Genomic DNA, 13,620 nt, shown 5'->3' with positions numbered 1-13,620 from the left:
GATAATTACACTCATACCAATTTATTAGGCTTTAGTATTTTAAACCAAATGAAAAGTTCACATTTCTCAAGGCAAGGAAACACAACACTGCAATATGCAGCTAAATTACATATTTGCCAACTTCATTTGCAATATTATGCTGCTAACATGTGTATGTTGCATGAATATAGGTATGAAGGGACTGCTTTTAATATTCAAGTACCTGACTCAAAGGAAAATCTCTATTAGTATTCTTAAAATTTCTTTGAAAACTCTGTAACCTTTCTCTGCATGATGCCTAGTAATAATAATATACTTACACTTTGTTCATTAGTACTAAGAGTTAAATTTCCCTTTATACTCCTACTTCCCTCCTCAAATGTAATTTGAAATGGATTAGACTAACAAATATAGAATTACATGAAGGAAGGGGATTTGGTCATTCTTGAGTTTCAGCCCAGCAACTTGACCTTGTTAAATAAAAAATATATGATATCATAGTTTACAGGAAGGGATTCTTTTCACTTTGGTTTGGCTCGGTTTTAACTATTACTAGGTAGATAAAGACTCGACACTAAGAAATACATTGAAAATGTCAGATGTAAATGTCAATTAAAAATTACAAGGAATTCTGAAAGGAAGGGTCTGTGGGGGGTTGACATTCTTTGACATAGTGGAGTGTCTGCAACCAGGCCTTTGGCAAGCATAGCAGGATCTATGCTGTCAACTCTTATCGTACATAAACTTAGATGCTTGTCTAATCTGAATGAGAAATACCAGGAAAATTGAGGCTGAAGCCTTACAGTAATGTGGATGGAAGCTGAAAACGCTCTATCTGCACTATGTGAGTCTCCTATGACATGACAGTATTTAAGGCACTACAGAAAAATATAAGGAAAAAATAATTTAAACCAAGCCATGTAGTGCTTAATTTACCACTTTTTAAGCTGAGATTGTAACAATCTAGTTGCAAAACAGGCTTAAGTAATAGAATTAAATTATAATGAAAATCCTGATTTCATGTCCATATTAAATACAGTATCTAAGGAGAACAACATATGAAAATATATGCTTAATTAATATCAATCAAATGTAAATGCTAGTATGAATATGGTATGGTCAGTTCTTTCTTTGCTTTGACTAAAATTAGTTTGATACAAAGTAAAACAACCACAATGCTCAGACAAACAGTTAACACTAAAGCAATGCTAGGCATAAGCCATGTTCTCAAGTGAAAATGTCTTCATGCTCTGTTATTCAATCATGCTGTTAAAGAGGAGATGACCAGTAACATCTAAAAACATTCCTTTGTGCTAAAGTAAAAAAACATTGTAATTCTTCATAAATGACCTGTTAATTTTTATACCATTGATATGGTATAAATAAATTCATTAAATAAAGATAATAATTGGTGTCAAATGCTGCTGGAAATAAGCTACATGTATCTAGAACATTTGTGAAGTGCACAGGTGTGCCAGCATTTATCTACGTGTGTATGTATGTGTGTGTGTGTACACATATATCTCTGTTTAGTTCACAGGAGAATATAGAATTTTATCAACTTCACAAATTAAATTATCGAATCAGTAAACCAGTAAAAAACCGCACTCTTCATTGCTTTTAACTGTCTTCTTGTCTATAAACAAACGTATCTTATTCAGTGATGCTGAAGTTAGCAAGTTGGCATGTAAAATTTTTAAGAAGTGAATTATATTTGAAGAAACTCACCTATATATGGTCCTAAACTGCAAAAATCATCATAAACTCTCTCTACCTACATAAATTTTTGTTTAAGATTAAGTGACTAATTCAAGTGGAGCTAGGAGGGAGAGAAAAAAGAGCAGAGCAAAACCCAGCATGTGTGAAAACCTACAAGCATTAGATAACTAAACAAACCCTAAGTCCCTCAGTGTTGCAGCAAGGTCGAAACCTTTCAGCATTGTACCAGTGTGTCAAAATATGTCAACAAACCATCATACTGCAAGAAGAAGAATGACCTTTCAGTTCTTTGTGTTTGGGCTGCCAATGAAGCTTTGGATACTGGGTATGCATGAACAGTTTTCCTAGCCACTTGACAAATGCAACTCCCAAGGTTTCCTCCAAGTCAAGCTGTTATACCACTGGCTTTCAATTCACCAGTACAACTTTTTAAACCACTTGCAATTGGAGAATATTGATCTTGTTATAGAACAGACATCCATAAACCCACAGCATAACTCCCCCTTCCCCTACCACCTACAATCAGACAACAATTACTACCTAGTCTTCACAGTCAAACCATTTCAAACTGCTGAACACTAAAAAACTGGGTATTGTTCTGATGCTCTGATTTAGCCTTCGCCTGCATATGATCCATCCTTAAAGTCCACCATAAATGAATTTGAACAGAACATCCTTCTCAAAACACCCTAAGAACACCTCAACTCAGTTTGAGAGTGAAATACAATCCTCCACATTTTCTTCTGTTTGCGTTTATCTGTAACACCTTTTTAATCTACAGGACTCTATGATAATTTTACTATGACTGCTGGTTATAAACTGAAGTCTCAAAATCAGACATAATGTATTAATTAACAACACATTTAATCATGAATGTAGGCTTCCAAAAAGCGCGGTTACTATTTTAAAATTACCTCTGGGAAACTTGCTTTTATTTATTCTTTAAAAAAAGGAGAGGCACAGGAGTAACAACATTTAGAATACAAGCAAATGGGGAAAGGAATTTAGTAGAGCGATGACTTACCATTCTTATTCAAAGAGAAGATGAAATGCTTCTCTTTCACTGTGTGAAATTACCTTTAGTTTAATATCAATGTCAAATATGACATTTTCCTACGGTCTTCCTCACATACAGTAAAGTTTCTTTAGCTAATAACAGTGTCAAGCTTTCTCCTGGGACTCTCTAGGAATTACATTCCAGAATGTACATGTGCCTTAGCCAGGCTTGCAGAAGACAGAAAATGTAAATTGCTGTATTTGAGTTTATATCTTCTTACAGCAAGTTACTGACAGTGCACCCACTAATTACTATTTGAACTGTGTGTTGCGGATTTCTATATGCCTCTTAGAAAACAGCAGCTATGCCTATCAGCTCTGACTAACAGACTTTTACAGGCAGGAGCAGAATTTTTAATTTCAGTTAGAAAATAATTATAAAATTAAGCACTACTGAAAAAAAAAGAAACAGCAGCATTCATTTAAGCACTAAAATAATTTTCAACATATACTCAGACCCTGTTTTGAAGCACAACCTGTGTTACTTCCTGTTCATGCTCTCCAAATGACTTTTGATCACACAGACTAGTCAACAGTTTTTATCCTCATGGTTACAAGAAATACACCAACGTAGGCCAGTGAACAATGAAAAGTGTGGTATCTACTACACGTGCACGAAGCAATTATATTTCGCACACAGAGCTGTCTTGTTTAACCAGTGGCACTGAAAGCTGTAGCCTGCTCAGTGGATGCCACCACTTTGAGGTAACAAATACAGTGAGCGAAGGGTTTCTGCAAGGACATGAATCATTTAATACTAAGTTTGTTCAGTACATAAAATAGCTTTTTTCTACAACATCACTCTGCAAAATCAGTCTGGGAATATGCAAGACCTAACTCGCCTTTTCCTGTTTCTTTGTTATTGAACATTCTCAGTAACAAAACAGTATCTTAAATTACAACTGTGCAAACCCACTGACAAGGTACACTTTGTACATTTTTAATGTGAAGCTTAATTTGAAGATGAGGTTGCAGTGCAGCACTGCAACTGAAAATTGCTTAACAATACCATTGATGTATGAGCCATAAAAAACCTTGCTAAGCTGTCCCTGCAGAACTCAGAGTAATAAAAAGGTGTTCTTTTGCACTGAGGTGAACAGACATGGTTGACTGCATCTAGGGAGCTGTTCTTTTAAATGAGAAAGTGCCATTCCTTTCCTGTCAGTACAGACCAATTTAAGACACTCACAGATTTAGTTAGCACAGAGTACAGGATTTAATGAAACACACACATAACAGCAAACAAGCCACAGCTACGTTCCAAGCTTTCAGTCAGACTGTGTGCAGAAGTAAACTTACATCTGTGACAGATGTGGGAAAAAAATGGAAACTTCTTCAGTCTCACTTGTACTTTTCAGAGAAACAAAAAAAACGCTGAATGGAAAAGGTCTACAGCTTTCACCTCCATTCCTTCCTAAGTACGTAGACATGTATTTCTATCCACATCTAACAAGCAGCGTTACAGGGTTTCTTTCCAATTTCAGTTCGGCTTTAAGTTCAACCAACAAGGTCAGGTTTACAAAACCCTAAACTATCAGCTGCGTGCCATGATATCTCTATTGTGAACTGACGCTGCTTCTCCAAATGGTAAGAGCAGGTCCTCCTCATGTCAATCAGGAATGTTGCTGCAGAGCGTAATTCCAAACTCTGACGACGTTATACTCAAGATTTGGCTTTCCTTTCTCTGCTGCCTCCTGTAGCATCTGCTTTTAAGGTATTTCCCAAGCTAAAGCTAGCTATTCTCACCTTGACATTTTTCATATTGAGCTGAAATACTAACGGTCATCCTACTAGGCTCTGATGTTGGCACGTGCTGTTTATTTGTTGCATGTTCACACGTTTGTGCCATCTTCTCCACTATCCCTCAGATTTCATTGATGCTCTCTTGTGAACACTGAGAAGACTTTTAAATACATACTTCAAAAAATCCTTTCTAAGGATTCTAATCCATTTTTAAAACTTTCATTTACCTCACATACTCAGGTATGCAATATCTTGCTCAGGGTTTCACCACATACAGAAATGGAATTGAAGATAAAGCATCTTTATGGAAAGCTATATATATTAATCTTTATGGATAGACATAGAAATATATAGAGATATATATGGATATATCCATCTTTATGGAAAGATATATAAATATACACAATAATGACCTTTATAAGAATAAAGCACAACTATTTAACCATCTTTAAAATAAAAGGTTGTTATACCAATACCAACAATGTGTTCAAAGATTCTGTCTGGCATAACTTATGTTCCTGCAAATACCTACTACTTTTTTTAGCTTGAAGATAATTGTTATGACTGTTTAAAAAGTAGATAACATAAAAACCCCCCTTTATTAAATAACCACAGTGAAACAGTATGGTCTTAGCTATAATGGCAACAAGCAATAAAGTTTTTTACACAGAAAGTCCACTTGGTTGGACTGTGAAGATTTTGTAACAAATTTGGCACCTTGCAGGTATTACAAAGCATTACAGAAAAATCTTCGCTCAAAGTCACGTACTAAATATATTCATACATAACTTCAGTACCAAAGTAACTTATTGTGTCATCTGGCGTCACTGCAAAATCACCATATATATCTGCTGCATGTTAACAATTATAATGTGAATTTTTCACAAATATTTTAGCATTGCAGTCTGACATACTAATTAATGACATTTAAAATGCCAGATTAGTAACATGTATATTGTTCACAGGTTTTAATATAAAAGTTGCTAGTACTTTTTCCAGTAACTTTTTTTGAAAATGCAGTCCTACTTATTTCTAAGGAAAAACAACAGAAAAGTACCTGTTCCAGTAGCTCCAAAACTGGTCCTGCAAGTAGGCTTGGTGGCTACTTTCATCACCGAATGAGGCTTTGCTTTCAATCCAGTGAATTATGTGTCCTTCAACAGCTAGGGCGACAGCAGAAAATAAAGTGAACTCTGAAACAAACTCGACAGCCTGTAAGAGTGTGTTTGGGAATATCCTTGACTCCCCAATCTACCACGTAAATCATGCTTGCAACAGAGTTACATCTTTGTAAAAATATATTTAAAATATGCACATAGGACTATTTTTTCAAAAAAAATACCAGAAAATATTTTAATGGATAATGATATCAAGTTCATTTTAATTATAACCTGTTTTAGATATCTGCATTTATTCTAACACAAACAGAATGTAAAGAAGAAGACCAGACCAAGGTGCCATTGCATCTTGCTTTGCTGGAAAGGACGTATGAGGTAAGGAATTGAAAACTTCTGGTGAAGCACCAGAACAGTCAGCTAAGCTGCTAAAGACAGGAACTTCTCACCAATCCAGAGAGGAAGGTATGAAAATGGCAAGAAATTTTATCACATGTATATATTTATATATATATATATGCTTCTTACTTTTGCAAAGTCAGTAATGCTTCACCAGAAAGAAGTTAGGAATAAGAAGGCTTATGTGAAAAAACATGATTTTCTTTCAAAGCTTTGGGATTTGCTTTGGTTCATGTCTTTCTTAATTTCTTGCAGGAGTAAATTTCTAATATTAATAAAAGTCCTTTTTTCAGTAAAAGGAAAATCCTCTCTGAAGTTGATAACCTAATTTTGTACAGAAAAAAGGAGAATCACTGTAAAAGAGCATTCTTCCTCCAAAGCATAATGTAGGGTATCATTACTGAGGTCTCTAAATGTTTCCTGTATTTTGAGTTTCCTATGATATCCACAGCCATGATGTCTCACCCCAAGTTTGACCTGGGATGAGGTACTCAAAGGGCATGCAGACCCAGAAGCACAATACCGAAAGATCAGAAGAGGCTATGGCAGGACATGATTGACCACAGGCTGCAAAATTACTCAGGAATTCTGGGTAAATAACTCATGAAGTCACCATACTAAGAGGTACATGCCACCACCACCCTTCTGTCAGTAACCAAGGTAACTTGTGCAGGCCTATACTGCTATATCCTTGCCCCTTAGCTGGGACGTGAACTATGTGGTCTGTTGAGAAGCAATTTCTAAGAAACGTCTGCCTTTCCTAGCAATGGACCAAGGCAGGAAGAAGAGAATGCAAGGACTGCCATACCTTAGTTCAGATCAGATAACAGGTAGAAAATTATCTCCTGCCAGCTGTAGGTGACTGAAATAATTTGAAGAAAGTAATGCAGCACGTCTATTTGGATTTTTGGAGACAAATCCATGTAAACAAACTAATGGCTGCTTTTAACCTTTTTTCTACTAGGGTAATACTACAAACCTGAGAATTCTTTTGGGTCTTTCCCAGTTTCCATTCTCAAGCATTAAAAAAATTTGCTCCATCTGGTTGCTTTTCTAGTTTTGATTTAATCATGCTCCTGAATAGCTGGGATATAATCTTATCTGTTTCTGATATAAAAGTGAGTATCTTAATATGAAGTATGTATTGTGTACACTGTAGTCCAATTCTTGGGGAATCTTATCAATGGATATGTCTGAAAGGCACATGTTAAGAAGAGGGAGCCAGGCTCTTTTCAGTGGTGCCCAGTGACAGGAACAGAGGCAGTGGGCACAAACTGAAGCACTTGAGAGTCCTTCTGAACATCAGGAAACATTTTTTTACTGTGAGGGTGACTGAGCACTGGCACAGATTGCCCAAAGAGGCTGTGAAGTCTCCATCCTTGGAGATATTCAAAAGGTGTCTGGACATAGTCCTAGGCAACCAGCTTCAGGTGACCCTGCTTGAGCAGATGTCCACCAGAGCTCTCTTCCAGTCTCAGCCATTCCATGATTCTATAATTTCACAATCTTCCCTGTTAATTTTAGACTTCATAAAAAACAACCATTCCTACATCACATCAAGTCCCTGGTAGCTTCCTGAGTCCCTCCACAAATAAGAGGTATGGAAGTGAAGTAGCAATTAACTGAAGACTCTCCAAGTGTGGCTTGACAAGAGTGAACTGCAGATCATTAGGATGCCAAATCTCACTGTTTCAAATACGGAGTGGTTAAGTTACAAAGGCAATTTTTATTTTGTACACATAACCTCTTATTAACATCAGTAACATTCTTCTTTTTTGGAAGCGTGATTAGGAATACAACCATCACTGAGCTAAGAAAGTCTTTAAAAACTTCTCAGGAGACTCAAATACAGAGCTGTTTTTCTATTGGATAACAGGTTATTGTGCTGAAAGACGGTATCTGAAGCACTTCAGAGTAGTGAGACATTTTATAGTACACATTCAGTTCCTTATAGCAAGGAATTGTGAATACAAAGAACAAAAAACTCATCATGTATGACTTCCACACAGTGCTTTCAGCTTTATTTTCTTGATAGACGCAACAGCAGGCAACATCCTAGACAGGTGCTGCATTCTATAGAGGTGAAACAAACTTCTTTTGGCATGAAGGTCAGTTTACAAAAGGTGATTAATAATCCTTTACACTTGGAGAACATGGATGCCTTTTCTTCTATGGCCCAGCTACGAGGCCATCCGATTACCTTGTTACATAGCCTCAAGATCAGAAAACGCAGGTGAACTCTGACATGACCTTTATACATACTTTTATTCTTTGCTATGCAGGCTTTTAAAAAACAACAGAGAACAGCAGAGTTGTATTTAGATGCAAAGTGATGGCAAAAGAATAAACTGCTCAGTGACAAACCTTTACACAATGACCTATGTGTGTAACAGTGACACTCTTAAGACTGCTCTGAGCTGATTTAGGCTAGAAGTTTAAGACAATTATAGGAACTTCAGAGTTCAGTTCATATAGACAGCGAGCAGAGCAGGGAAGAGGGAGTAGAAACAGGGATTTTGTGGTTCTTATTGTTGCTTGGTTTTAATTTTTTTCTTTTTAAAACAAAATTATGAAGAGATCAAGGAGGAAGCACTGGGTAACACTACTTATGATCAAACCTCTCTGACCCAAAGTAGAAGTTCTTAAAATTACTGGGTAACTACTGAAGAAAGAGACTAATCTGTGGTATCCTATAATATACTGAACTTCAGTAGCCATAATATTTTAGCACAAACGCTTCTACACTAAATAAAATAATAAGAATTCTTTAAAAATACTTACCTACTGGCACTTCTAATATAAAGTCTGGTGTTTTGTCATAACCCTTTGCACGAAGTTGATCTTCAGCTACACGTAGAGAGTAAGAACTATTGTTTATAAAACTGTTCTATTAAGTAGACATCAGGATAATTAATTTTATTTTAAATAAGAGTGCAAGAATTACTAATGCAGTCATACATATCATTCTTATGCATGCAATACTGTGTCAGATTAAATGAACCTTCATAGAAAACCTGAAGCATGGATATAAAAATGCTTCTTTGTCATCCCTGCATTTTTATGTCTTCATTATAAACATCATTAATTCAAGCTGTCATACAGTATTTTATAACCCTCAAATATTCAAAATAAAGAGGTATATTCTCTGATTGAAAGAAAAGTCCCCCCACATTAGGAAGCTGCTGAGATTAAGCCTACCAACACCACAAATGTAGATACACTGTAGCTGCTCTCTTGGTTTTATTTCAGCGTTAGCATAAAAGCTGTTAAAAAAGGAAGAAGAAAATTCTTCTTTTCCAGAAATGTATTAAAGGAGAGAGAATCCACAGTTTTAGTTTCTCTTCCATCCTGCATTCTATACAATTTATCTAATTTCAAAACAAAGATTTAGAAATTCTGTTAACATTAACTATACAGCTCCATTGCTTACAAATTTTAGAAACAATAATGAGTGAATAAGATGCAAAGGATGAAAGATGCTTGCTTTTTTTTTTAAATAAAAAAAGGCAAAGCAAGCCCTTAACATTTTCTAAACTACTGTCCTTGATTCCCGATACCATTACAGTGGTGTTTCTGAAACACCATTTCTCCATTACAACTTGGAGTGACCTGGTCATTCAATTCCAGGCATGGCTTTCTGTCTTCACCCAAGCTCAACTAATGGCACTACCTAGTAACAAGTAAGGCTGTGTAGCCCCTTAACACCTACTGGGCTGTTGACATTGCCATGCATCCCATTCGCCTTTCTACATCACCTTTGATTAAAATTAATGGTCCATTCTCATTGTTGGGTAGCTTATTTCCAATCCATTTATCAGGTTAGGACAGTAGTTTCATGGCCAATATTCAGAACTCAGTTTCAGAATACTTTGTGCATACCCTGAAAGGTCAGCAGCTTGAGACCAAGTAACATTTTAATGGCAAGAAAAACACACACTCTTAAAAAAAAAATACTTTAAAAGTGCCTAAAGCAAACTTCCCTTCTCTTTCTCATTGAAGAATATAACTCTGAAGTATTTTTATATATAGTGAACTAATACTGAAAGTGGGACAGGAATAATTTTGGAAAGTTACACATTCACAACTGTGTGTAAACTAAGTGTAAACTGCAATAGCTGTTCATTCTTTTTGACAGCTGTAGTATTTCTCTTGAAATTTGAGAATATTTCTTCACTGTAACCACACTGTGTTGTAAATAGGAGTCTTTGCAATCACACACAGAATCACAGAACGTTAGGGATTGGAAGGGACCTCAACACTTCATTTTATCACACGATCAGATATTACTTTTCTAGGATTTGGAGACAGATCTGACTGTTGGTCATTTTTTCTAAGATTATCAAGTGCACAGAGAAAAAAAGGTTTAGATTTACAAGGTTCTAATTTAACAGAACCTATGAATACTGAGTTTTGTGCCATAATATAGAAATTAATTAACGTTCTACATAATCTTTTAATCTTGATAAAAATAAAGAAAAATCCAGTTTTATCCAACTCTACTGAACTGTAACCTGCTCTTAATTGTTTGAAACTGTCTAGAAAGGAAAACAGGATGATCCAGCTGAAATTGTCCACATAAATAGCAATAGAAAGTTCAGTCTTTTGTATCACATCCAACAAATGCTAGTATCACAAATTCAGGGAAATGTATGTTAAAAACCACCACTGAAAATCAAAACAGATGTGCAAAAACTTCCCGAAGGGTCTACCTGGCAGGTCTTTGAACTGGAGTTTGCATCAGCATTACTTTTAATATTCTTCAGCAGACTTTTCTTCAAGGGTGACCTACTACTTTTAAAATCATTTGACACTAATGTATGGCTTGAAAAAGAGCATGTTTTTGTCTTAAATCTGCTTCTGAATGTTTTCACATGGTTTCTTCTAACATCTTGTATTATGGTAAACATTGGAAAATATGTTAAAACACATTTATTAGTTATGTGAGCTCCCTATCATGCACAGGAGTACAATTATTGGATTGGCCAAAATGTAATAGTGGAGTTTTTTTAATGGATGGCCATAAATGTCTTGAAATGTACCTAACTTCATTTTAAACCACAACTTCACTGTGTCACTTTACAGCTGACAGTTCAAGCTTGGTTTAAAAAAACAAAGTGCACAATTTTCATTTGGCACAGATTTCAAAATGGAAAAATCAAACGGAACACTCTCATCATGTTTTGCTGTATTACTTCCAAAAAGGAAAAACAGCTGTGCAAGCTCATAAAAAGTTACGTGATGTGTATGGCGAAGATGCCGTAAAACTACGGCAGTGTCAGCACTGGTTTGCTAAATTTTGGTTCAGAGATTTTAATGTTAAGGATGCACCACGCTCAGGAAGGCCAATGGAAGTTGATTGTGACAAAATCTAAACATATCAAAATCAAGTGTTGAAAACCATTTAAAATGACCTGGATATGTTAGGAAGTTCGGTATTTGGGTACCATGTGAGCTCAAAGAAATTCACCTCACTAAGCGTGCTGATGTCTGCAATTCTCTCTTGAAACATGAGGAGAATGATCCGTTTTTGAAATGAGCGATAACAGGCGATGACAAACGGATCAGCTACAGCAACGATGAACAAAAAAGATCATGGAGCAAACATGATGAACCAGCTCACAGCACTTCAACAGCAGATAGGACCTCAACAGGACTTCAACACCAAAGGACGGTGATGCTGAGGGACATCACAGCGGGAACCAAAGTAGGAAACAATTCCAAAGATCAGAAACATATCTTGCCATTATAGCTAAAAGTTTTCCCAATATATTTGTGACAAAGACGTGAAAAAAATGAAGCTCATATATAGAACTTCGACATTCCTGGCACTTCAGTATGGCAAGTGCAGCTCTTAGCTTGTTTTGAGAGAATGCTTCCATTGATCATTTTAATCTCAGGTGATGTGATAAAAGACTTGAGGGCTGTGTTTTTACTGAAGAGAGGATGTGGTATACGACGTGCTTCTCATGAACACTGGAGTGCTAAAATGCAAACCCCATTAGTTTATATAGGTTTCAAATAAATTTCTGGGTGAATCTGAAGGTATTACTTCAAAAACGAACTGCTCTAGAAACGGACAAATTATGTCCCAGACCTAAGAAGCTATGTCATGCTCCAAGACTGTACTGGGGCAATTTATATTCACTGTGTCCTTTACTTGCTTTCTTCTCCTGTAATACACTCTGCCCAGCTGCACACAGCTGATACCAGAAACTCACTACTCTTGAAGAATAGTACACTACCATGAAAACTGCAAGAATTCTGTTTCCTGAATGTGTTAAAAAGCAATGGAATTCTTGAGTACAACAATCTAAGACGTAAGTAAGTCATCTTCAACACTGGAATGCTGTCCTACTCGTAGCCTAACAAAGCTTCAATTTGTTGACTTATAGGAATTATTGTCATCTCCTGTTTTCCTGAGGTTTTCTTCAAGTAGTTTTGGAACTTATTTCTCAGAAACGAAAGATTTTATTGCGAGGGGTACAGTGTGGTTCATCTTGCGGATACTTAGGAAAAGCTTTTTTCTATTAAAAGAAAAAAATCACACCTAGAATCTTAGAGACACACACAACGCACAGAAATAATAAATACAGCCACTTAACGTATCTTTAATCATGACTAAACAATACTGAAATATACATAAAAGGTAAGCAATAAATTAAGCTCTCTCATTTATATCTTTATATTCTAATCACTTAAACCATTCTACATATTTTGATGTGACAGCACAAGTTTCTCAGAACATATCTGTAAAGACAAAACTGATGCTCCTCCAAGGTCATGAAACATTAAAATTTAAATCTGATTTGTGTACTACACAAGTTTGCACAAGCCAAATAAAATGATAATTGTCAGGTTGAGGATCCATTAGTAAGTCATCTCGTTCACTCCCTTGTATCGTGACAGGACTGATTTCATTACCAGCATTGATGGATGACTGTCAAGTCTAGCCTTGAATTTTTCATTGAAGGTGATTCCATAACCTTCCCTGGCAGCTTGTTTTACCCTTATTGCTCCTAGAACTGGTTAGTATTTTAACTCAGCATCATCTCTGCAGTTACAGCTTAAGCCTACTACCTGTATCTCTGCTCCTATAGCTAAGTAGGACAAACTACCTCCTCACATTTTCATAACGTCCTTTGCAAGTTTGTATGCAATAGTTATTCCTGTCTCTTTTTCATTTTTCTCTACAACAAAAGAGCACACTAACTCTGTTCCTTAGTTATATGGACAAATCTTTTAAAAAATCTTAATAATTCTTCTAATTGCATACATTTGTTTAAGGTTTCCAAAATCTTAACCTGAATCTAGCTTTAGGAGAGATCATTGTTACTGGTAAAAAACTGCAAAATTCCCCGATCACACAAATTTAGTACAACACTCAATCATTAGCAAAACACAACAATTCGCTTCGTTATTGTCTCATCACATAAGGAATCAAAGATTTCAAACGTCATTGTTAAGTTTATTATCACAATAAGATAAAGTAATCATTGTTTTAATGGCACGCATATACAAGAAATGTAGTGCAGGCTAACAGAAAAAAATGTAAATAACTTCCTAACTGATTAATACTTAAAATTTTTAACTTGAAATATAAGGATTGTGG

General features: G+C 35.8%; 1 protein-coding gene across 1 annotated transcript in view; it reads right to left on the bottom strand.

Annotated features, from left to right (window-relative positions):
- Positions 1–13,620, bottom strand: part of LOC104536482 (chromosome unknown open reading frame, human C15orf41) — a 102,440-nt gene that overhangs the window by 56,547 nt on the left and 32,273 nt on the right. The window contains exons 7-8 of the mRNA XM_010179099.1: positions 8,793–8,858; positions 5,555–5,660 (exon numbers count right to left, since the gene is read on the bottom strand). Of these exons, the coding sequence (XP_010177401.1) occupies positions 5,555–5,660; positions 8,793–8,858 (172 nt within the window). The remainder of the gene's footprint in view (positions 1–5,554; positions 5,661–8,792; positions 8,859–13,620) is intronic.

Source organism: Mesitornis unicolor, unplaced genomic scaffold, assembly GCF_000695765.1.
Source record: "Mesitornis unicolor isolate BGI_N332 unplaced genomic scaffold, ASM69576v1 scaffold11672, whole genome shotgun sequence".
NCBI lineage: Eukaryota > Metazoa > Chordata > Aves > Mesitornithiformes > Mesitornithidae > Mesitornis > Mesitornis unicolor.
Note: the sequence above shows the minus strand (reverse complement) of the source record. Positions and strands in the feature narration are given on the sequence as shown.